Raw genomic sequence first — 27,775 nt, forward strand, 5'->3', positions numbered from 1 at the left:
ATTAACATTACTTTCTGAACAAGCATTTTTATCTATGAACTCAGTTTCTTCAATTGAGCCAAAAATAATTTGAATAAATAGTCACTAAGGTTCTTTCTAGTTCCCAAAATCTCTATGAAAAGTTCTTTAAATTTGATGTAATTATCTTATAGGTGAGCTACAAAATGAACCTAAACTTCCCTATAGATTCATGGGAGAAAAACAATTGTTATTCACCACTGACTGAGCTCTGGGGACTCTGATCCTTCTTCTGCATAACCCCAGAGGCCCAGTAAATGTTACTCTTGTCTCAGGGTCAGATTTCTAGATCACAGGTAACATAATCTTCAATAAAACTAAAAAGTCAGATGTTTTTTTTTCCTGCCACAGGAGCTACCCAGGAAACAAAGTGCTTCCTTCATCCAGAAAGAGCATTTGATTTCTCTCCTCAAGCCCTGACTTTGGGACTCCAGGTACACTTCCCATATTCTCACTGCTGTTTTCAAGTCCTGCTCTGTGTAATATTTCCTATAGATCTCGTCAACAAACCAGTGATCTTATTCATTCTATCGGCTAAGACTTAAAATGCTCCTCTTGAAGAGGGATTAAGAAAGAATAATTGGGGCTGGGAAGGTGGCTCAGTGGTAGGGTGCTTGCCTTGCATGCCTAAGGCCCTGGGTTCCATTCCTCAGCACCACATAAGCAAAAAGAAAAAAGCCGGAAGTGGCGCTGTGGCTCAAGTGGTAGAGCACTAGCCTTGAGCTGAAGAACTGAGGGACAGCGCCCATGCCCAGAGTTCAGGCCCCATGACCGGACCCCCTCCCCCAAAAAAGACAATAAAAATGTAGGGTTTTTAAAAAAAAAAAAAAGAAAGAAAGAATAATTGTGAGGTGAATTTGATTTAAGTACAATAATGCATCTATGGAATATCACAGTGACATCTTTCTATACAATTAATGTATACCTATAAAGAGAAAGGAGAAAAAAGCTCCTCTTCCATGAGATATGCTAAACAAAAAACCTGATATCATATATTTTAAAATAATAAACCTCCAAATACATTGATTTAACTGAATTCAGAACAAAGACCGAAAGCCAGGTTGGCTAGTCTATACGATTTAAATTTTTATCAATTTTTTACAAGTTCAGTATTACTTTACGGTTTACAAACCAACAACAATAACAACAACAAAAACACAAAAACAGCATGGCTATCTTGTAGAATGTAGAACCTCCACAGTTATGAAGATGGTTAGGGTTTCCCATACCTGTCCTCCCACCTCTCTATGGGGTGTATCCCTTGTAATTGAACTGTTTTGATTAATATTGACATCTGACTGGTATGTGCTTATATATTGCTGAATCCTTATCTACAGATTGTATATGTGTTTAGCTTTCCTTACCTCAGCATACTATGTCTCCATGCTCTCCAATTTCTTAATGTTAGTACATTAATTTAAAAATGAATCTTTCCTGCTATATTATTCTCCCTAGATACTTCCTCACTGACCCTCTTATTTTCTTACTTTTTCTCTCTACTTGCCTCTCATCAAATGTTTTTCTATTTTGAAATCTTTTTCCAATTTTATCATTCAAGATTTCTATGAATCATTAAGTCTTCTGCTGTTATAGGTTTAAGGGTATTCTTTTTTCTCTGATGGCTTCTTTTTAGAGTATTCTGTTCTCTATTCTGTATGAATGATAGGTTTAGGATTTGTTTTTTCTCTTCTCTGCATTGTTGTCTCTTTTTCTTTCAAGTTCCTTGAGTTCTTTCCTATTAGAAGCTTTTCTAAAGTCCCTGGTGTTGACTGTTTATTCATCTACAACTGACATAATCAACTGAAAGTCTAAGGATGGACTTACTGACTGACAGGCTCAGTATAAAGTAATGATGCAGAAAGACTTTTCCTTGAGGAATTTTATACTGGGCCATTGTGTTAGGGAAACAACTTCAAATGTTCCCCTTAATTTGGGGAAGGCCTATATGGCACATTAGGCAAGCAAAGCAGAAGGCAATTGTGGGCTCTTACTGTTTGTTCTCTCATGCCAACTCTGTTTTCAAGTTTGTATCACCATTCATTCTTGGCTATGCCTGATACTCAAGAAAAAAAAACCTTCCATGTTCAATTTCTCATAAGAACAAACTTCCAGTTCCAGCTGTGTTACATATAGATGGTGGTGGTAGTTGAGAAGAGGTGATAGAGTTAAGATGAACAAGGTTATAGGGGAATAATCTCAGTATCTATTTCTATCAGCTATCCTCTTTAAAATTTCACCTTTTACATCTGTCTTCAATGATACCTGGTATCTTCAACTCCTAAGCATTTCAAGGATTCAGTTCCAAATTGGGTTTAATTCTTTTTGGCATTTCACTCTAAAGGCTTAGCTATCAGATTTCTCTATTTTGGGTAGACATTCATAACTTATCTACCCATCTCCCATATTCTAAAAGCTTTTTGAGTCTCATTTTTTATTTCTAGTTGAAAACTTACACCTGCAATCCTTAACTGTTGCTGTATTAGAATTGGGGTAAACCTAGTAATAAATGAATGTTCATTTGGTGTAGTTAACCAGAAGTCAGTACCCGATCTTAAGACTATTTAATGCTTGAAAACTTCATTCAAATATTTTCTTTTTCTCACAATCAAGATTAAGCCATTACATTGATAGTCAAATTTCAATCATAATAAATAGAAAGCTTCCTAGTTTGTCAGCCACAGAGAAAATAGTTCAAACTTTACCACATTTATAGGAGAGAAAAAACAGGTGGTTTATATATAATTTCCAGCATTACTATCATTCAGATGGACAACTAAAAAAATTACAGTAATCAAAAACAGACCTTTCAGCACATGTAATTAAATGAAAGCTTAATAAAGAATAATTTGCAAGAGCCAGATGTGCTTATGTCATGATTGTTGCTTTCTTTGGAACAATTTTTCTAATATAACGAGCCTCTAAAGGAATTAAAGTTTCATAATTCTGTATGCAATGACTCAGTGGCAAGCATTCATAAGTAAGAGTCAAACTGCTAGAGTCAAACTTAGGCAAAAGAAAGGCTGTCTTTTTGCCTTTCTTTTATTCTATTGTATCCCTTCCATTTGAAATTAAGCTAGGTGTTTTAATAAGGGAGCATGAGAAACTTTAAAATTTTTTCTTTGGATTAAATAATGGGAGAAAAATACTGTGTTGAATAAAATGGAGAGAGGAAATAGGTGCTGCCTATATAGCAGTTGATAACACAAGTGATATCTTCTACTTTTGAGTATTACACAGTCATGAAGTCATAGAGGTATAAGACTTTACACCACTCATGCTTTCATTTTACCTTAACAATTCAGATTTTTTTATTCTACCAAATTCTGAGAAAAAGCATTAACTTGTGAAAGATGCAGAAAACCAAATCTATTTTACATCTACTTTTTTAAAATAACGACTCAGTTCAGTGATAATTCAGGTTGATTGAACAATACAGTTGAATTTTAGAAATTGAATAATATCAATTGCTTCCTCTTAAGCTCTGATAATCATACATTTTATACCCTTTTCTAGTAATTTGTCTGTTAAGGAGGCAAGACCACACAAATTATGAGGCTGGACATTAGGATATCATGAAAGGACTAAGTAAAACAAGTCTTGAAATAAAAATCAGAAAATGGAGTACAATGCTACAAAGCACTCATGAAAATTAAAGTATCACATTCTATGCAGCAAAATATATTATTTTAATTATAAATAATTTCAGATTGAAGATTTTCAGTTGATTTGGATAATAAGAATGTCAATCCATTAAATAGAAATAAATTCACAAAATAAATTTACATCTATTTCTAAAGCTAACCACAATTGGATGTGTCTGTTCTAAGTGCAAAGCTGTGTGTTAAGAGCTGGGGAGAACACAGCCTTGGAGAAGAGGTAAAAACAACTTTTTTTAACCTTTAACTTTTATTAAAAAACAATTTTTTTAACCTTGTGTTTAGTTACACACAAATATCTTACTACCCATGATAGACTGTAAGATTACTGAAGATATGAGGAATCTATTTTTGAGTGCTTAGCACTAACCATTCATGTCTTGCTAATAAACATCCAAGTAATACTTTTTGAACTAATATAGATAGAAATTTAGAAATGAAACTGTCTGTAAATGACATAATAGCATAAGTTGATGATTATATTTATTATCTACACAATAAATTGTGGTGTTGAGTTTAAAAAAATAAAAGGAAAATAAATAAAATGAAATGAAAATAAAATGAAACAAATTATATTGTTTCGTTAGAAATGGCTCTTTAGAAATGATTTCATAAAATATTTACTAGATAACCTCTCAGTAACTATTAGCTTCACTAACTTGTCTTAAACTTTTCTAATAGATTATACTCAACAGCTTTTTTCCCTCAATATAATTATAAAGGAAATGCTACTGTACTCTTTTCTGAAATAACATAAAATTGTTAGCTATCTTTTATTATTATCTTTAAGTAATTGTACAAAGGAGTTGCCATGTAACAAAGTAGTTTATAAATACAATTCATTTTGATAAATGTCACCCTTGTAAGTTATTCTAATGAATTAGCTTCAGTTAGAAAATCCCTTTGCAGACAAAAGACTTAGGAAGGAAAAAGTTTGAACTCTGATGAACTAGTACATAAGGGTTTTGAAAAATGTTATTCCACATGTAGGATTGATTGTCAAGTCATAGTTCATAGTCATAGCGATAATAATGAGTGATTCATTCCTAAACAAAGTTAAGGCTTTAAGAATCACCAATACAGTAAAGTGCATAATGGGATTTACAAATGTTCCACAAACATTCAAACTTCAGTAAAGAGTGTTTTATAAATACAGGTTTTCCTGGCTTAAGTTTGAACAATTCACAGTGATTGTCTAGGATATGGAATTGTTTCTTTTTTCAAGTTATATAAAAGGTACACAAACTATACATTGAAAACTGAGCCTGGATAAAAATCGTTCATTTTATGGAACACTTCAAAATGCAGTAAACAAAGTAGCTAGAATCAAAAATTTGGTGAATGGAACAATGACACATCACATGGAATTGAAGGGGCCTTAACACATCATTTAACCTAGTCTGACCTCCCCTTCTACTGGTAAGCAGGGGTCCAGTTAACAGAAATAGTTTCCCTGAGATCACTTACGTAGTGAGTCCTAGAGTTAGATCATTTTTCTAGCTTTAACTCCAATATTACCACAATGTCATTTAAAATATATTTATTTATTGAACATATAGTAAATCTTCGCACCTTTCAAGGACAATTCTTGCATTAATTGGTTCACTGATTAAACACCTGTTCATGAAACTCAATACTATATACTAATAAGCAATTCAGAAATGGCACCTGATTTAATTGAGCTAACATGAGAAACAGCCATTAAGTAATACTTAGACAGTACCTATGAAAATATGAAAGTTAGAAAGTATTGAGAAACAAAAGTAAAGATATCAAGAAATTCACTAACAAAGGTATCATTGGAGATTCAAAATAACGTCTCTGAGAAAATATCATTTTTTGTGAGTAAGATATATGCAGTTGGAAAGATTGATTATAAGCATTCTAGGATGAAGAACAAGTAGCATGGCTCTGAGGCAGAAAAGGAAGGTTTTTGAGGAACTTTAAAAAGTCCAATGTGGCAGGAATGCTGAGTGTTAGTGGAATGTCAAGAGAAGAGGGTTATGGTGGGCAGTGTAGACTTTTGACTCTTTAATAACCAAGCCTGCTTAGATTCAACACAAATTAGTAGGCTCTACCAATCAAACTCAGTTTTACGGGGAAATTCTTGAGTATCTGCCAGGATACACACTGGTCTATGTATTGTGTGGAGAGCTATATTATTCTGTTGCTGTATTGGGAAAAAGAAGTATGCTTGTCCCACCACACCAAAATTGATGTCAAATTATAATGTGTGATGTCACAGTGTATCTACATTTACCATGGTAAATGTAGATACATTATATATATGTCATATATTTATACTTCATATATACATTCTGTAATAAAAATCACATAAGACTTCTAATAGAGAATGACATAAAGACATAAGACTTCTTTTAAAAATTCATGATTATATGATTTTCCTATGTCCACATAACTATTTCACTAGTCTTCCAATAATATCCCCATACATACTTAACTTAATAAAACAAATACATATTGAATACTAAGTCATGCCATATGCTAAGTATATTAATTTATTAGTTTACTCAGTCTTCATATGCGTTATATAATGTAGGAATTACCACCCATTTTAGAGTCAGTATCATCTTTAAGCTCTTGTTCTTTCTGCTTTTAAAATTAAATTATTTAAAATAAGCTATACAGTGAATCATAGTGAAACCTATTTCCTGTTCCTAGTCACCAGACGAGGATTATTGTCCAAGGAGAGGATTCTTATGTGGCTGCTATTTTGAGTTCTCAAGTAGCAAACTGTATTACCAGATGTCTTATAGCTACTCTTTTGAAAATGGCATTTCATTATTCTTGAATGGAGAAAGAAAAGTTAATGATACTACAAGCCATCTTGATGGAATAAAGGTCACAAGTTTGACAATTCCCTTCTCCAACCAATCTTTCAGTCATAGTAAAAGATATATACAACTCCTAGCTTAATGGACTGATAGCAGAAAAAAGTAGTCAGACTATGGATAGAAATAGGAGAAGTTAATAGAATGCAAAGTGACAAAGAGGCACTAGTATTTTGTGGGATATGTAAAACAACGTTTTTTTAAAAAAAAAACAACACAATATTATACACTAAGTTCTCTTTGATGTAGCTTCTCCTGTATTTTTATCATTTCAATTAGCAGAGCCATTTTAAAATTCCATACATAATTTGACTCAGAGAGTAAGAAAGTAAAATTCTCCCTCAAATGCATCTTGCCTATGAGAATGAAAAGTACTATCTAACAAAAACAGATTCAGTAGACACCACCAAAAGATGTTAACTATCACCATTGTATTTTCCCCATTTGCTACAGTTTCATACAAAACATGAGGACTTAAGGCCTAGTGCAGCTACCCAGGTTAACAGGCCTAACCTTGTACACAATACACTATTCAGGAGAACAATAGGAAAAGGATCAACACTGAGGGGAGGAAAGAAAGGCATCCTTCAGTAAGTATCATTATTCATGTGATTAATGCTAACACAGGGCCCCAAACCCAGCTTAGTCCTTCAGGGATGCTGGGTTCTGTTTCCTTTTCAAAACAATGTTGATGGCCATTCTTCTATCTATCAAGCAAAGCTGTAAGACTGGACAGCTCAGCTCTGAAAAGGTGGACACAGAGATAGGATAATTAATCATACTGATTTAGTGCTTATTTAGCACAGAGAAGAAAGTATGTCAGTAACAGGTCATTATAAACTGAAGGAGAGGTTGGAAGAGGGCTTAAAAATAATTATTTCAAAGAGTTTACAAATACTTTTACTTCTCATAAACCTTCAATGTCAACAAAATGATCCAGGAAACACAGCTGTGGTTTTATGGAGGCTAGAACTGAAGTCCTTGTTTTCAGCATTGAAGTTACTTGTTTAGCCATTCCTCTAATATTTGAGTTGAAAGAAAACTGGCTGCAACCTGTTCCTCTCTTCCACATTTAGTTCATTACTAGGTCAATCTCCTTGCTTCTTCTGCATATTTTTGTATTGCATTCTTTTTTTTCCCCTTAACTCTGCTACAAATCTACTCATTGAGTCTCAACACAGAATTCATTTTCTGCGTGAAGCTTTATCTGTCTACTCTGTAAACCCATACATCTGTATACTACCCTCAATCATCATATACTTGCCTTTATATCCATAACATTTTCTCTCAACAAATTCAGATCTGTTTAACATAAAAACCTGAGTCTTAATGTATCTGTGCATCCATGACATAAAACCCTAGCATTCTATACTAATACTGACCATTAACACTCCTTCATTTCCATTCTTGACTATCTTTTCTGCCTACATCCCTTTCTTAGTTTTTTCCTCAGATATGTTCCACAAAGGAACCCCAGAGATGGAGGTCATTTTTGTTTCTGTATTCTTTTTTAAACTATATTTTTATTATCTTTAAGTAGTTGTACAAAAAGGTTACCATTCAACAACTCAGCTTATGACTATACTGCATCTTGATCAACGTTACCCCTTTCATCATTCTCCTCCAAACCTCCCAACTCAATTTCCTCAGTTTTATTGGGTATACATTGAGTATTAGGATTGCATTCATCTCTCAGGTCCTCTCTTCATTTGTCTAGCTTCTTCCCCAACACTCTGCAAGTTTCAGTTTCCTGGTATTCACTTGCTATTTTTGATGTTGTAAGCATTTGGGTTTACCATGTAATGCGCTGATTTTTTTTCCAGAGAAATCATATTATACAATCTTAGCAGAAGAAAGAATTATGCACATCTCATAATCTAGTCTCTCTGCAGAAGAAAGCTCAAGTCTCCAGATGGAAAGTGGTGTTCATAATATGTTAGTTGATGAACAGTAAATAGAGTGAAGTCTAGAACCCAGTTTCCCTACATCCCTTCTACTTCCATATGTGCATATATTTCCTTACATTCTATTCTTTCAGAGAATTGATTCAGACAGAATTTGTACTTTGAGATTTTAGTCTCTACTTCATAAAAAGATGTTTTTTCACCATTATCCTGTGATTAAAAAGAAAAAATTATCCTAAATGTATTTGAAAACCAATCTGTGAGTATTCTATAATGATTTGTATCATATAATCTTTATATTATTTCAAAAGTATATAGTTAATAGGCAACCACAGTGGTCAGGTAACAATAATTATAGTCATGTTATGAGTATTTTCAGATACATAAATGACCAAAATTTTATCTCAGGTGAGAACAGACCTATTTTGAACAGACCCACTTTGAAAAATTGCCAGTGGCCTTTCCATAACAGACAAAGGAAGAATGCAACATACATTGACTGAGAACCAGGACCTGTTTAATTCATTTCATTATTCTGTAAAGCTAGCTCAAGAATATCAAGTAATAAAAAGGAACTGAAAGAAGAGTTTCCCTGGTTAGATGTCCTCTCACCTATTTCCCCAACCATTGGGGTAGTTCGCTCCTATAACATAATTCTTTGTACTAATGGAGTAGGGAATGTGTTTGGTATTGAGGATAGGAAACATTATTAAAATGAAAAGATAATAGAATATAAAAGTTCAACAAAATATCCTACCTTTACATTACAGTACTTTCTTAAAAATTTATCATCTAATAGAGTACCTAATTCTCTTAGTTTGGAATTCATTCTGATTATATCAATTATATTGGAATGAATTCAGAAGAACATTATTTTCTTATAGAACAATTATATGGTGTAAATAAGAAAAAAACAACCCTCAATATTTTTAATAAGAATGTCTCTATGTACTATATGATGCCTTATTGACAGAAATAAAGTCACCAAAGCAGTAATTTAGTTCTTGAAGCAAAATATTCAAAGAGGTGATAATAAAGGCAGTGTGCAGGGGGCGTTACGGGAAAGGGACTGCTTCGTTCCCTTTCAAATAAATGGGCAGGCAGTAAAGGGATCCAAGTGCTACATGGAGTTGGCATTTGCAATGCTCCTTTATTTAATTTTGTAGTCTCAAAGCCATCAACCCCCAAGCCACACAAATGAGTGCATCTTTACCCTACCTATAGTATATGAAAAACTTATCCATGAACTCCAAACTTGACTTGAAACCTAGGCATTACTTCTCACAAACTATGTCATAAGAACTTTTCAATGAGGGAGGTGGGGAGGGAAAGCATGGTTGGGGAAAAACAGAGGAGGTAATGATGCTCGATAGGAAATGTATTCATTACCTTACTCATGTAACTGTAACCCTTCTGTACAGTATTTTTACAATAAAAAACATATAAAAAGTTTTCAATGGATATTTTTAGCATATGTATTGTTATACTTTTTAATAAAAGAATACATGTTAGTTTACCAGTTTTTTGTGACCAGAAGATGCATTCATTTACTCATTCCTTCATCCATTTATTGAAAAAAATTTACTGAGTAGCTGCTACTTATATTTAGAAAAATATAAGTAGTGACTTTGTGAAACTGCATGGGGAGAAAAAGACAACTAAGCACATAGGCAAGTGGTTGTGTGGGAAATACATGCTACGACATATAAAGTATGTAAGTATGGAGTGGAGTTGAGGGCTTATAGAGAGATCAAAGCATCTCAAAGAGGACATTTGGATGCCTGAATGAAGTGAGGGAGTAAGTCATATTACTATCTGGGGACAACACCCGGGAAAAAGCAAAGTATAGATGGAAATCCTGTGGCAAAGGTGTTTGTACTTGGAATGTCCAAGAAACAAAAGGGAGGCCAGTAGAGTTGGAGCAGAGTGGTCTGGGTAAAGCAAGGGTGAATTCTCTGGTGTCAGGAAAATAGCAAGAGGGCCAAGTCATGTAGGTCTAATACATAGTGAAACGGACTTTGGATTCCGTGCTGAGTTTCTATGTTTCTAGGAAACATCATTAAAACAACATGGCAGAAATGGAAGTCCCTCAGCAATACCCACATGGGAATCTGGAGATAAGCCAGAGCTGCCTGATCTTAGCCCACGATGATTGCCAAGGAACCAGATGCTGTTGCTTGAAAAATATTCTACAATTGCCCTTCAAATTCCATCCATAATGAAACTTCCAAAATAACACAGAATGAAGACAAATATGGGCAACTATGTAATTTAATTTTTCAATTTGTTAAACATGTATATTTGTGAAGAGAAAATTGCATGAAAAGAAAATATAGTGTTTTCTAGAACTTTATTTTTTATTTTATCATTGTACCTATATTTTTATTTTAACATTGCATAGAACAAATATTGCTAGATGGAAAAGAATGTGTTTATTATATAAAAATGTTTTCACTGTTTTCAAGTTGAACTTGGGTTTCATTTCTCAGCAGAGATTGGAAGACTGAATATAAAAATCACACTAATAAAAAAATTTGTATCTATTATGAAATATATAGATCTATTAAATACAAATGTGATATTTATACTAAAGTAAAAATTGCATTTAAAAAACATATAGAAGAACATAAATGTTTTGAATTCACTTATAAGTGATCAAATAAACTAGATGAGATGCAAAATATTGTGTTCCTCATATTTTTACTGTAAATTTTTTAATGAAATAAATGTTTAAGTCCATATCAGGGACAACTCTACTTTCACTTTTTAAACAGCAAATTATTAGTATTGCCAATTGGAAAAGTTCAGCATATTTTGCAATATATAAATATGCTATCTGTATCTCCATATATAAATAACATATATAAATATAAGTTCAGCATATTTTGCAATATATAAATATGCTATCTGTAATTCCCATTGCTTGCTCTCCAATTAGCAGAAATGAATGATATCTTGTATATGGCAGCCATAATAAAATTCATTTAAGTGGGTAAAAAGTACAAAATGCATTGTCACTACATGTGGTATTAGTAGATATCTCAATATCTTGAAATTTTCCTATAGCAGATGAAACATGTAAGAGACTATAAAGAAATGTAGAAAAACAAGATCTTATAAGTTGCAATATGCAGGTTTGCAAAATAATGAAGAGTTCATTCACTGTAGTCAAAACCAGTGTTCACTAATTATGTCTGGGCAAGTTATTTAATGTCTCTAGGCCTTAAATTTCCACAGCTATAAAGTGAGGATAACAAGAGTCTACTGTAAAGATTGTAAATAGGCAAACACACAAGGTATATTTAGAACATAGGCATTTCATACAGACTTATTCTTCTTAGTACTATATATATATATATATATATATTCTTATTAAAAGAACTTGTTCTTGGCTGTGGATGAAGCTCAGTGGTAGAGCACTTGCCTATCAGACACTGGCTCTATGTTCAACCTCAAAAAAGGAAGGATTAGAAAAAATAATTCACAAGGTATTACTTAGAGAAATAATTACTTATTATCAACTTCATATAATTTATCAAAAAGTATGTCAAAGATGAAGAAGATGCTCTTCCAGAAAAGGAAGGAACTGCTATCTCGTCACAAGGTCTGGAAGGAATATGTGATAAATAGTATAGTTAAAGAATTTACAAGTTCGTACTGAAACACCATCACTCAAAACAGCTGGTTTAGACCAAGTATGTTTAGGTAGGCGCTGTTCAGAATAAAGTCTGTGAAAGAAGTCCTTTGTTACCTAAAGATTTAAAAGTCATCATGAACAGAATGAACACTAACACACCCTTCACCATGGGAAGTGTTTGGGCTCTTAAAGTTTTTGTTGTGCATTTAGTATATTGTGTCTCCCTCCACCTCCCTCCTCCCAGCCCATTTCGGAGGAGCTAATACCTGAAGGCCATTTGCAAATAGAACTAAGATGCTAGGGCTAAGAGACAACATGGCTTTGAAAGAAGCTTACGATTTGTGAAATGCACCACTTTTCTGGCAAAAGGGAAATCATTCTCAGCTATTCATTTAGAGAACAGGAATTTTGTTTAGTACTCGTTTTCACTGTCCATTGTTTGACAGAGAAAAATCTTTATGCTTTCAAAGTCCTAAGTTAGGTGGGGTTCTAAATTTCAATATGTCTTCTAAGCCTACTGTTACACTCCTAGAAACCTCTCTTTACATGATGTAAAATTGCAGCTTTAGTCTGTTAAGAGGGCATAATTCTGAGTAGACCATGGAATATTTATGTCTCTATGCAGCTCTTTGAAGAAATAATCTTATGTTTTTGTGCCTGTGTTGGGTCAGAGGTTCAAATCAGCACTTCTTTTTGTCACTTCTTATAATGTTTTACGATAATTTATAGCTCAGCAAGAAGAATCATAAAACAAAAGTGTCTATTTTATTTCAGCAACTAATTCTATTTAATCAAAGATTTCCAGCCCAACAACGCAGCATGAAACTCTGCATGAAAAATATGAGAAGAACAAAGCATTTTGTCAATTCACACATCTCATGATGTAAACACATATGTCTTTTAAAGGAAATTTTATCGTGTCCACATTATCGGCACACAAAAGCAGCATTCTTGTCGCAGACCTGGTGCGACTGTGGAGTCATCGTCACTGGAAACAAGAGCCTGATTAGGTTCCCACACAGATATGAATAGACTTTCCTTTTTTAGTGAAATAGCTGCTTTTATTCCTTTTTAAAACAGACTGGTAATTGTCACCCTAAAAACACTGAATTGTACTCGAACAACATTTGTTTCTGCTCTCCCCCCACCCCATCTTTTTAGAATCAGCCAATAACATTACTCTCCCTTCTGGTTGGTCTTCTTCTGGAAAGTCTGAGTTAATCCACAGCTGTGTGAATGCGAAAAAGGTACACAGCAGGGCTAAGTCTGTTGGGTCTCTTGTCTGCTAATAAAGTGCACAGTCTGCAGGACAGATGTTAAGAGGATCTGTTAAATAAGTCAGTGGCAGAGATCCTGACCTCTGCCAAGGAACATTTTATTATTCCAGAAAGGGACATAATTACAAGGCATTAACAATTAGAAGAATCATAGCTATTCTTTATAGATTTTTTTTTTTTACTTCTTGTTTCATTCTTTGGTTGAAATATAGTATCAAGGCCCATTCATGGAGAAGCTATGTGCTCAATATGATTGGGTTTAAACTACAGATTACAGGATTTCCACAAATCCCCATGAAATAGTTGGACCTTGGCTTTGCTTCAATCTTAAACAGTTTTGTTTATTCAGTGTATATCATTACACTATTTGTACAGTCTCACTTGCTACAGGGTACCATTGTACTAAAGGGAATATCAATATTACCAGAGTTCTCTAACTATTAAATCTAGTGTAATGGGAAATGTAAACTAGAGATCAAATTAATAGAATAATATCACACAATAAAGTTGTTCACTATACCACATATACTACATTACCATTTATGGTGTGAGTAAAATCATGCATTGCAAATTCCCTAGTGTGGTTTAAAATGCACTCTGCAATCCAACTACTTGCTTACCTTTCCAATCTCACCTACGTTTGCACTCACCCTGTGCCAACTGTTTCTGAAGGTGCCATGTGTCTATTGCTGCTCCACGAATGAGCAGGCTCTTTGTCTAAAACTGTTTCTTCTCTTCTCTGGATCTCCGTCAATCCACATCCTTCTCCACAAACCTAGGAAACTTACATTCTCCTTTCAAGATTCAGTTTTATCATCACCTCATCCATGAAGGTTGCTAGTATTTCCCCAAGCAGAGGCAAATATTTCCTCCTCCCCTAGCACCTTCACTCTGAACACACATCCATTTTAACAATTATCACACTGCTCACTAGATTATGGGCCCCCGGAGAGCCAGGGTCAAATTTTATTGACTTTTAGTATGCTGAAAACAGAAAACAGTGCTTATTATACTGTAGACATTTAATAAACATTTGGGGAATCACTGTATGAGTAAACTAGTTAAATAATTTATCTTTTTATCATGCCACTGTAAGCTTATATTTTTAGTACTACCAGCATTGTAACAGAGCCTTTTTTTGTATTGTAGAAGATAATCTTAATTAGGTTGATACATTCAATTTTAAAGAGCTATAACAATATTATATAATGATATATTACAATATGATATTGTATTATGATTTTAACATATAGTCACTATTGCAATATATTTGTATATGTACAATACATACACACAGATAAATTATATATAATACATATATACATATGCATGTATACACTAAAATTCATTTCCCTGGATATATACACTAAAACCTGTATCTCCAATCAACTGTCACCTATAATACATAAGTGCATAAAATGTAATATCCTCTTGGCCATCTTTTCTAATTCAGTTCAACTCAGTCAAAAGTTATTTACAAGAAGCAATTACATTTAGTCTTTAGACTGAATCCTCACTAAGACTTTAGACTTCATCCTAACTAAGGATATCTACTAACTCTATGGATATGGTCAAATTAATGCATCTCTCTGGTCTCTAGTCTCTTCAACTATAAGATCAAAAGTTTTACATTGTCTTTGGAAGTTTGCAAAGCACCTCTCAAAAGAATTTTCTTACATACCCTCACAACTGCCTTAAGGGTATTATCCTAGGCCCCTTAATAGAATCTGGTTATCAGGAAGATTAATTTGTCCAAGAAGGAGTGGGGTTAAGACTTGAACAACCAGGTCTTTCTAGTTCTGGAAGTCTAGGGCATTTCATAATCCCATTGTCTTTTGCTAATTTTTTAAAATATCATGGCATTACTTTCCTTAATTAATGAGAAGTCCAACATGAATACCATAATTTCCAACCGCTGTTACTTCTTGCTAGAGAGTGAAGTATTAAAGCTCATGCTTTTTGAATTGGGGACAGTCATCATACACAAAGACAGAAATGTCTATACATGGTAGCTTATTTAATAAACTAGTATATTATATGCCTATACACCAAATGAACAGCCCCCTATGATGTCTGTTCGTGACACTTTGAAGTATTGCTCATTTAATTGATTTCCTCCCTAGAATCAACTTGAAGAGGGCACAAAATTGCTTAACTTGCTTGTTTAACAGAGGACCTAAAGTACATAAGGACATAATTCAAGAATATTTGTTAAATTAATAAATGAATAAGAGATATGAGAAAAAGAGGTACAATTGTGTTTATTTTTCATCTACCATAATTTAGACCATGTGCTTGTATTTTACTTAATCTTCAGAATAATCATCTGGGAGGAGATGTTGTTATCCCCATTTCACATATGAGAAGACTGAAGTTCAGAGAACACTAACTCATGGCCACATATGTCTTTTAACATTAGAGATCCTGTAGAACTAAAAGGTACTTGTTTATTGAAACCTCCACATCATTCACTAATAGATAGATAGAAAATAGGTATAGAGAAAGCCAGCTGCTACACAAGAAGGGAATGTTGTTTCAGTAAGTGGTCACAAATCATGACCTGATGATATACAGTCATCTTCCTGTTTCATAAATAGGCTTGCTTGCATTTGGTAATGGTGTTTCATAATCAAGAAATGTAAGCAGAGGTAAATATAAAACAGGAGAAGGTTCAGTTAGATAGAGGTTAATTATAAATACTATTTCTGTAACTAAGATGTGCTTCTTTATTAAAACTATTAATACATTTTTGGAAAATGGAATCATGTGCATCCAAATCAGTTACAACTAGTCCTCTGCTGCCTCAAATAAAGATTCCTCTTCTGATGGTCTTAATCTTGCTCTCTTTGTTGTGCCGTGTCTGAGTCAATGACATATACATACTTTGAGCTGGAAGTGCCCCTTTAGGTGGAGCAGATCACACTGCTTGGGTGTAAGGAGAATGTCCTGAGTCAGTAAACAGCATCACGGGTTGGAAATGTGTCTTTTCTGTATGTTGTATGGGCTATGGAGGTGCTAAACTCCAGAGAGAAAACTCAGAATGATGTGGACATGCCTACCTACTAAGTAACAGTATTGGTCTCTCATTTTAAAATTTTATTTATTTGCTTTTCTTTACAAGCAGACCAGTGACAAGCCATTGGGAATGTGATGCTAAACTACTTTTCCTACAGAGTTTTTAAACTGGGCCTCTGAGAAGGAGTTTGATACAATTCAGTGACTGAAGTAATACCTTTGTCCATCTGAGCATTAAATGGCCCAATGAAATACAGCTTAGTTAGAGGGAATTTCAGAAAATAGTACTTTCTAATTATTAAAAAAAAAAAAAAAACTCCCTCCCAGCTAAAAAGAGCAGCCTTTGGAAAATGGAGCTCTATCACCTTTCACAGCCTCTCAGGCCAGTCTCTCTCCAGTGTTAATTAAACATAAACCCCTTAGAATATGAGAGGTTAAGCGAGAGCAACATTGCATTCTCTTATAATATATTATTTTGAACATAAATGGCTATAGTCTGTTTATACGAAGGCTTATTTGAGCACAGAATTCTTACTGGAATTCTGGAAGAAACATAATGTGACATCACAAAATACATTTTAAACTAGCCATTCCCATATCCATTGTGCTTAAATAACACATATCATAAAGGAAATAACAACTGGTTTTAGCTTTGGGTAGCAAATTCAGACCAGTTTTCTGCATGATAAATTAAAATAGTAAAAGCCAGCAAGGGAAGTCAGTCAGTCTCTTACCTAAAAAAAAAATCTTTTGCTTCAAGCTACAAAAATTTCTCCAATAGCTAGAAGTATCCATATAATTTCTCTTTTTATCAGATGATATGCTTTCTGTAGTAGAATTTGACCACTTGTCCAGAAACTAAAAATGGACACTTGCTGAAATAACATTTCTATATGAGCCATTTTAAATTAGAATAGTCTGTTCAGCTGCTGCATTAATGGTTCTAAAAGTTTCATACACTGTCTGGAGCTATTTGTAAATTAAATCACTTTAAAATAAAGCTCTTTAATACTCCATAATTAGTCTTGTCTCTCTGAACATGACTTTACTGTAAATGCTCCTTCTTGACTCTCCTATTGTCCCAAGATTCCCGAGAAGAAAGCAGCCAAGCGATAATTCAACATTATTGCTGCTTCAGTGCGCTAATCACTTAAAGAGCAGCAAAGACTCCATGCTCTCTGCCCCACAGCTCCCCAAGCCTCCAGGCCTGAGGCAGGCACTGCGACCCAACAACGTCCAGATGTCAAGAGGAATACCCAGCTCCTGATGCAGCAGGCGCTCCATTCCAGTATGGTCGAACATCTGCTTCCTCTGCTGGCATGCAACCTGCTGAACACACTCAGAGGGCTGCACAGGCTAGGGATGGCCAAGGACACAGTCCTCAGCTACTCAGAGACACTCATCAAAACTCTGAAATTGTAAGACAGCCTCAGAAACTCCAAAGAATAGGCCTGCAGCATTCAGCATTCTAAGCATTTTCCTCAAAGGAAAGCTGCAGAATAAGACAGTTCTTATTCTTTCTAAATTCTATAGGCTTGAAGTTTCATCTAGACAGCTGAAAACTTGAAAAACACATAAAACTCTGAAATCCTGAGATTTGCCATTTCAACTTTGACATTTTCCCCTATGATTTAATTAAATTACTTTTAATTCACTGAAATTTCATCTGAAGAGAAGAATAAGTAAGAAATCGTCTAAAGGATGATGCTTTCTGCCGGTGCTATGCTTCCTGCTGTGTTGCTACCAGACAGCAGAGTTGAAAAGTGAAGAACCCTGGCTGAGAAGTAAATTTTAAAATACATATAAATCACCTATTATAGTCCTATGAGTAATATGGTCTAAGTCACTCAACCTACTTGGGATTCAATTTCTTCCTTAAAAACATGAGGATGACATTAAAACACATTTATTATCAAGGCCAAGTATAAATATCCTTAAACTATAAAGTAGATACAAGTATATTTGTGTATATATATGTGTGTGTGCGCGCGCATATATAACATATATATAACATATATAACATTCACAATATGGTTTTATTTAGCTTTTATTTTGTTTTATAAAAAAATTCAGGTTTCATTTGTAATATCCTAGTTACACACATCAACTATAGTTTCTCTGACAAGAATGATTCCATTCATCCTTTGGAATCTCAGGAAATAGTTTCCTATAAAAACTCCCAGTCCTGGGTCCTCACCAAATTTCACATTTACTACACACTGAAAGATAGATTTGTATGCTAGTAAAGTAGCAAAATAGTATTCCCTTAATGAAAATTAAGCACATAATGTGCTTGATTATTGAAGAGAATGGCACACTGCTCTAGTCAGAATTGACATGCTAGAATAAAAGTTTTTGTTTTGAAGATCAGTGTGAATAAAATGAGCACAAACAACCAAGAAACCTTCATTAGAAAAAAAAATGTCTATCCAGATGCAGGTGGACAGATAAGAGCTGCAATGTCAATTCTTATAGATTCATATATATATTGAATATATATATATACAATATAGATATAGATTTGTATATATTGTTTTATCCCTCAACAGACTGTGAACTCTGAGAAAGCAGGGACTTGTTTTACTCATTGATATTTCCCAATGTCTGTAGGAGATTTTCTCAACCTTAGCACTACTGACATTTTAGACAGGATAATTCTCTGTTGTACAGTGTTCAGTAGAACCTGCTTAGTCTCTACCTACAAGACCCCAGCAGTAATCCTCTCTGCCCTCTGTCAGTCAGAACAATCAAAGTGTCTGTCTGTCATACCCTTGAGGAGAAAACTATGCCTAGTTAGAACTATTTACTATCTAAAAATGAAAGCACTAAATATTTGTTGAATAATTGAATGTTTAAATTTGTCATGTTTGGATTCACTTATAAACTTTCTAAAAAGCCATCATATTTTTTTACACAACTTAAGTTTTGGTGCAAAAATTTTAAAGTATAACAATTTTCCATACATACTTTCCCTCATAAATGTAAAGACCCCATTACCAACATCCTCTACACCACAGTGGTACATTTGTCACAGTGGATGAGCCCCACAATACCTTAACAGAATTAACCAGAGTTCACAATTACAATGGGTTTCACTCAATGCTATATATTCTATATATGTGGATAAATGCACTATGACCAGTATCTACCAGTACAGACTCATATGGAGTATTTTTACAGCTTAAATCTTCTGTATTTCTCCTGGTCATCTCCCTCTCCATACCTAAATCCTTACAATCACTAATATGTTTTACTGTCTTTATAGTTTTGCTTTTTTCCCACATAGTCATATTGAAATCATAGAATATATAATATTTTATTTTCAAATTTTATGAACGTGATCAATTAGTTGTAAACTCTTCTAAAGATAAAATTTCAAATTGTAAATATGTTAGAAACACTCGCATGAAAGAAAAAAAACATTTGAATAAAATATCTTAGGGTTCATTTCCCTAACATCACCTTATCTGACCTTTTCTGCTTGACTCAGACATATACTAGATATTGCAAATAAGGGAAACCATGGGACCTATGTTTCTTTGGGCCTGGCTTACTTCACTTAATATAATTTTTTCCAAGTCTTTCCATTTCCTAACAAATGGGGCAATGTCATTCTTTCTGATGGAGGCATAGAACTCCATTGTGTATGTATACCACATTTTCTTGATCCATTCAGGACCCATTGCAACAATGAGACGTAGAAGTCGTATGTTGAAAACGAACTTTACAACTTTGGTAGCAGGGGGAGGATGGGATGGGAAGGGGAAACAAAGGAGGAGGCTACAATGCTTGATAAGAAATGTACTCATTATCTTGCCCATGTAATTGTAACCCCTCTGTACAGTATTTTCACAATTAAAAATTTCAAATTGTAATTAGACATATTCAAGAATATTTTCAAGTGGGAAGAAATTTTAGAATATGTAAAATTTATTCTTGAATTTCTTTCTTCATTAGGTAATTTTTAAAATTTGGAATATATAAAATTTCATTCTTCATTAATTTAAATGAGTAGATGAATTAGAGAAAAAAGTAGATGTTCAAAAATAGAATTTTACATGAAGAGCAATTCTATTCTATACTGGACTGAAATGAATGCTATATGCTAACACTCTACATGTTTGAAATAGTCAAACTGGCCAACATATTTTAAATAATAAAAATTTCATATACATCTGTCATTTACTTGTTGTAGCTCCTATTTCTCAAGGGGAATCAAATTTCTCCAGGGGAATCCAAGACCAAGTACAAAGAGTCATGATCTAGATTCATCTAAGCATTACAACATCAGACCCTAGTTATAGGTTGTAGTTGGTGTTAGAAGAGAAACATACTATTGCGAAGGAACTCCTAATTACTATAAATTAAGAATTCTAGTTTAAATATTTGCTTCCCTATTTGATGAGGACATTGGAGGCCTTGTAAATTTGTTTAGTTCCAGTTAGCTTCAATTTTCAGTCTATTAAATAAAAATGAAAATACTTAGTTATACCAGCAATATTGATTAATCATCAATATAAAGGAATTGGTATTTATAAAACTGGGGGAAAGGGTATTAAATTAATTCTTCTTACATGGCTACTATTGTCATCAGTTATGAAGGAAGAATGAAAGAAAGGAACATATAATGCCCATATAGCATTCAGTACAAAGTTCAGCAGATATTTAGTGTTTATTTATACCTAATTGAGAAATGAATCCTTTATTGGTACCATTTAAGGTTAGGAGATAAGTAAAAGAATGTAATTATTATCCAAATCTTCATAATCAAGAGTGGACAAAATAAATTGAGATATTTTCAAATGGTTACATAGTTTAAATCATAGTATAATTCCCTGAACTAGTATTGATTTAGTCTTTCACAAGCATGTAGTATGTGAAATCTTTATGATTAAAACAAAAAGGTAAAACTGGGAGTGATAGCTATGTGCTAGCCCTTGTGATTAGGCAATTTAGACAACATCTGGAGTATGACTCTGAAGGAAATCCTCCAGCTATAGTGGCCAATACTGTTTCATTAAAATGTCACAATATATATTTTTGTCTCAGTCTTTTCTATGACCTGATAGGTCAAAATAACTTATCACATCTTTTTCTGGTATAAATTTCCTACATGTTGATCACTACAACTTACTCTATATTTGGAAGCAGGAGCAAAACAACTTCTAAAACATAAGGATGTTTTGCTTTCAAACTTTTTTATATATAAGGATTTATCAAAGACATCTCTTTAACCACATCATATCTCTCACTTGTAAATAGATAATTAAAATATATACATGTGCAAACAGTAAACTCGTTTGGCAAAAAGGAATAGCAAAAATGTTATTTGAGAAACTAATAAATCTATTTAAATAGAATAACAGTTTTCTCTCAGTATCTGTGGGAGATATATCCAAGCTCTGGTTGCTCCCAATAGATGCCAAGAAATCTGAATGCTCAAGTCCTTTATATAAGGATTCTATTTTCACATAACATATTCATATAAATTACTTATAATACCCAATACAATATAAAGGGTGTGTGTAGTTGTACTGTATGGTTTAGGAAAGAATGACAAGTAAAAATAGTCTGTACATGTTCATCACAGATGTAATTTTTTTTGTCTAAACATTTCTATCCTACTTAGGTAAATCTACAGATGTAGAATTTACAGATAATGGAATGCTGGTTATTTTTACATACTGGGGGCTTCCTGGTAAGTAGAATAATTAGTGGGGCTACAGTTAAATGATGATAGAATTCTCACATTAGGAGATCTAGATGACTGCATAGGTCTTGTAATTTCAATATCCTGCCTCTACTGAACCATCTTTGTGAGTATGACTGAATATCCCACTAACTAAATAACAGAAAATAGAAGGGCTTCCATGAGCCTAGCAACTCTCAACTTTTAGGAATTACTTGAAAATCACTTTTTAAAAAATCAGTCTTCCAAAAGAAGTATATATTAAACTTGCCCCTCAGAAGTAGGACTGCTGTACTGGGAAGTTTTTATTTATTCTGATGGCATTTCTGCTGACATTTGTAGAAATCTAATAGATACAATGACCCTGAGAATATTAATGGCCTTTTTACAATGAAATGCTGAAATAAGAAGGCATTTTGAAAATAGTCCAAGACAACAATAGTGAAAACTCTAGCTCAAAGTTCTGATTCCAGAGGTGGAACATGTTCCATTAGCCCAAGACTCATCTAATCCTAGCTGCCTTGGTCCTTTCAAGTTCCCCCATACTCTTAAAAGTCAGAAGACATAGGTGATTGAGAGAAGGCTGATTAAAACAAAAAAAAAAATCAAGCATTTCCTCTCCAAGCACAACTCTATGGTTGTATCCTCAAAGTAAGCTTTAAATTCAATGCATTCCTTTTCACCATTGGGTAGCCAGTAATTGGTCATTCTAATCAACTCTTCATTCAACCTTCTTTTCTATTAGAATCACAACTTTGCAAGGATGGCCTGAAAATTTAGCTTACTCTCCCATTCTCCCAGAGCACCTAGGCATGTCTACATACAGAACATATAAATACAATATCATAAAGATTCAGTCTTGAACTAAAATATCAATAAAACATTCCCCATGTTGGCAAATACTTCTTCACTTTCTATTTGTAGCAAGTAAATTGACAATATCATTTAAATAAAATATGTGCAACTATTCATTTTGCAAAAACCTCAATTGTTCTCTTCCATCTTTGCAAACTTAGCAAGACTTTTCCTCAGAACCAAACAAAATACCCATTAAATAAAAGTGAAAAAGTATTTATATGAGTATGTTTTGAATTTTCATATGCAATTTCTTCGTTCAGGCTATTACCTCATGCTATCATTATAAGAACTAGTCTGTTAAAATATGTTCCAACTAAAGCTTGGTGGACTTTGAATGCTCGATAAAAATCATTCTCTCGAGCTAATGAAGACAGAAACTCTGCCTGTAACAATATTAAGTTTGTTTTCTCTGGTGATTCGGAGAAGTGAGCAATCTGTCAGTAATACATTGAGTGAAATTACTTGTCTTGTAGGAATAACTGCTGACAGTCACTTTATCTCAGGGCTGACCAAACATCTCCCTGCTGACAAACAAATTACTATGTCTAACTTTGAAAAGGTAGCTAGCTGTTTTAATTTTGATTGGCCTTTCAGAATCCCTTATACAAATACCCAGTCCCGTCTTTCATTGTATTTTATAAAAAGGGTAACAAAAAGTGTTCTTTTCTTTGCAGGGGTGGGGTGGGTTGGGGGAATTGCAGGTTTGAATTAATAAGAAAAAGAAAGAAAGAAAATCTCTGTCAATTGAAGGTAAGAAAAAGAACTGCTATGCTTCCTTCTAAGACTGTTCTGAGATGGCTAAGTGTGTCTACTCAACATTAAGACTGGCAGTGCTGCCAGTGCCTGACTGGGTGAGTGAACACATTACTCAGACAGTATTGTAGGAATTAATTTTCTTCAATAAAGTGATTTTTAAGCCTCATATATTTCACAATCTAAACATATGTCACTGTTTCATAAACAAAATAAATGGATTAAAATAATACATTACCAATATGCTGACATGTGGAGATATTTTAATTAGAAATTCTTAAGCTATGTGGTATTTAACTGCTGTATTTGCTGAAGAGAAGCATGCATCATTTAATAAGAAGGCATGAGTCAGGTGTATCACTTTGCATATAGTACCAGATTATGTATAATGTAAACTACAACTATGAGGCAACGTTACTCCCAATTCAAACAAAACAAAAAACAAAATTAAAGACCCATCTTATTGTAAATAAGTAATCAAATACAACAAATCAATACACTAAAACTACTTTTCCATTAAAAAGTCACTCAGAACCTAGTTCCAGAGACAACAGACCTTGAGAAAAATGGAACACCATGACTATTTAAAGGCCATGTTTACATGACTGCCTCATTATATTGGTCCCTTTCCTTAACATCCTTTTTTACTTTCTTAAAAACCAATGATAATACAGCTAAGGAAGCAAATTGCAACTGATCCAGAAATTTATAAGGGTGAGAGCACTAGAATAAGTAGCAATATAATATATTGTTTACTGTAGTAAATGCCCTCTGTTCTCTAAAGGTCAAAAGCATTGTAACTTTAGAGCTATAGTTTCTGATTGTTCCCAGGGTTAAATACATTATCAAAATTAATGGCTCAAGCCCCTAAACCTTCAGATATATGAGTAGCCATGCTTCCATCTGCTGAACTGCTCAACTAAAAATAGCATTCTTTGGTCTTTTCTCTTCTAGTATTGTGCCCCTGAGGCAGAGTAAACCAAGCCTTAGATGAGCAAAGTAGTATATGGTTATAAAAGGGTCTTCCTTGTATTTTCCTTCTTTTAAAGAAAGAGCATAGTAAAATATGTCAACTTAAGAAGAGACTTTCCATTTGAAGTATCTTTTGTCTACAAAATAGAAAAGTTCATGTTTCTAGTTCATGTTCTATTATTGCTGATGAGGTTTTATGCAAGAACATTAATAATAGAAATAGAATGGCATGAAGTATGATTAAGTTAACCTTTACATTAGATAAAGGGATCCATTTTGAGCAACATGCTAGGGGAAATATATTGTTAAGTTTTCCTCCTGAAAGTCTTTCTTTATAAACCAAATCTGTTAACATAATTGTAATAATTCCTTGGTATCAATAATTTATCATAATCATGATTATTGATGGAACTGTAACATTTTAGCTTGTTAAAGGTGGGCAATGATCCTTGCCGAAAAGAAAATGGAGTTTTAATAACAATAAAATAAGATGCTTTAAAAATTTCCTTTTACCTTTGCTCAAAATTTAAAATATAATTGTTTACTGGCTCAGCTAAAGATGTCTACTATGTTGTTCATGAAGATCCCTATAAAAATGCCATACTCACACTAGGAGAGTTTGGGGAAGCTGCTTTTCAAACAATATCGGTTTTTTCTAGCCAATGTACCATACAAAAAAACAGGTTTCCTGATATGCAGGGGAAAAGTACAATGAGTGGAGGCAGGCAAACAGAGCAAAAATATAGATGAAATAGGAAACTCAAAATGAGCCACACTCAACTGCAAAGTTATGAAGGGTCTTGCATTAGTGGGTCTTAATTAGCCTAATTCAAGTGGCAGACATGTAGTATCTGCTGTGCTGCTACATCAGCATTGCTGTGACACCACACAGCTCTGGAAGTCATATACAAAACATCATGACGTCCGGAAAACAAACAGAAGCCAGACTTGACACCCCAGGAACTGAAGTCAGAAGAGAAGGCCAAGAGGCAGAAAAGAACCAATGTAAGTTAAAAAATGTAGTCAAAACAAGAAATTTAGTAGAAACCTGAATAATAGCGTAAAACACAGTATCTCAACAGAGAATAAAAGTGAAAAAGGAATGAAGCCTTGAATTTGAACCAAGGCTATATGCTTTTATTTTCTAAGCATTTAAAAGCTCCTCAGGCTAACTGTTCTAAGTGGGTAAGCTTCCTAACTAACATCACACACAAAAGTTTGCTCATGCTTCTAATCCTAGCTACTCAGGAGGGTAAAGTGTACCTGGGCAGAAAAGTCCATAAAGACTCTGATCTCCAATTAACCACAAAAAGCCAGAAGCTGAGCAGTGGCTCAAGCACCAGTCTTGAGCACAAAAGGTTAGGGAGAGCATCCAGGCCCAGAGTTCAAGCTGGATGACAGGCAAAAAAAAAAAAAGTGTTCCTGCTCAGATATCTCATTTTAGGTCTTCTAAGCATAGATTTCCAAAATTCCCAGAAATGTGGCATCCTTTCTATAGTCTTAGACAGAAATCTCTTCTGGTTGTATAGAAGACAGGATACTGTCTGGTCATGTCTGAGTGGAAACCCCCTGACTACCTTTTATATCAAAATGAAAGAGGAAAAGTGGGGGCAGGCAATGAATTCTGAAACCCTTCCTTAGGCTACTTCCAAGGTGGCCTTTGATCTTGGCTTCTTCCTTCTTAGGAGTAATCATTCCCTATCATTTTTCTAAAGGACAGATTCAAAAACAATGGAGAAGATAATGTCTAAGAAATCCTGGGTATTAACCCTCAATTGATTGCAGCATTTGATATGTATACACGGATAGAGTCAATAAGATATGAAAATATATGATCTTGTCAGATCGCTTAAGGTTTCCCACTCTAGGGTTAGAAATTAGATATCGCCCAGAAAATTAAACTTCTCCAATTTAAGTTAACCACTCTCTATCCTTTTGCTTTTTAATTCAACAGATGGCAACCCTCCAACATCTGACAGTCCCAAAGATACTCCAATGTTACAGGAATTAAGAATTAAGTATGAAATTGTAGCAAAGAAGAATAGGTCCCTGACGTAGAAAAGGACTTCATTTTTAAAAGAATCACATATGCTATTTTCTGTCAAGTAGTAAGATTGTCCTGCAAAACAACAGAAAGCTTTACTGGAAGACTAAATATGAAAAGGATATTATAAAAGTTTATGATACAAAAAGCTACCAAGCCTGGCTCAATATTCAACCTTAGTCTGAGAAAACTAAGTTATGAACCCTGAACTTGGTAGATATAGAAGTTCTGGGCAAAAACCCTAACTCAACAAATATTTTTCAGATTTGTTCAAATCATTTGATCTTTCTGAACGTGATTTACCTATGCAAGCAGAATTCTATTTTATCAAGCTTTTGGGATATCACATATGAAAATGAAAATAATGTATAAATATCTAAGTATTTGTTAAACATTATACTTAAGAAAAGGTTTAAAGCCTGCAGATCTTTGTAATTAGCCTTCAGCAGTCTACTTAGCTCTAAAATAAAGGACCCAAAATTTGCCCTCTCTCTCTCTCAAAAAAAAAGAAAAGGTTAAAAAGTGAGAGGAAGATGGCTTTAACAATACTCAGAATGTACTCAGAATGTAAAGAATTTAGATTTGTATAACAATGAAGAATCTAATAAAAGGGCTTGGTTTCAGTTTTACCTTTTTTGTCTGAAAGAAAAGGAGCCAAAGAAAAAACTTCCTTATATACAAGAAAAAAAGGAAAGATCAGATTTAGTTTGAATATTTGCTACTTTTAAAAAAATCTAGAATATGACTGAACAATCCAGTCCCCACCCAATGAAGTATCAATGGAAGCATTCATACCTCAATCTGTTTGTGGTTGTAAGAGTGGCCACCACCATGTTCAAAGGTGTCCAAATTCCTGCCAAAACGGTCACTTAGGCCCTTGAGCCTTGGGTTAATTTGTGGGTGAGAAACATGACCCTTCTGTTTAGTAGCATATTCAGAAAAAAAAAAGACAAAACACACTGTCAGAACTCATGAAACAACATATATATCTAAATCTTGGGTACTGACCACATCAAGAATGGAAAGTAGACTATTTAAGACTCAGCCTTTCTGTCTTTTTAAAAAAATAGAATCTTGGTTATATAGGTTCAACCAGTGGT

General features: G+C 33.8%; 1 protein-coding gene across 1 annotated transcript in view; it reads right to left on the reverse strand.

Annotated features, from left to right (window-relative positions):
* Positions 1 to 27,775, reverse strand: part of LOC138825062 (transcription factor SOX-6-like) — a 237,682-nt gene that overhangs the window by 86,857 nt on the left and 123,050 nt on the right. The window contains exon 7 of the mRNA XM_070019448.1: positions 27,471 to 27,593. Within this exon, the coding sequence (XP_069875549.1) occupies positions 27,471 to 27,593 (123 nt within the window). The remainder of the gene's footprint in view (positions 1 to 27,470; positions 27,594 to 27,775) is intronic.

Source organism: Dipodomys merriami, unplaced genomic scaffold (genome assembly GCF_024711535.1).
Source record: "Dipodomys merriami isolate MVZ:Mamm:240054 unplaced genomic scaffold, mDipMer1.0.p SCAF_133, whole genome shotgun sequence".
Lineage (NCBI taxonomy): Eukaryota > Metazoa > Chordata > Mammalia > Rodentia > Heteromyidae > Dipodomys > Dipodomys merriami.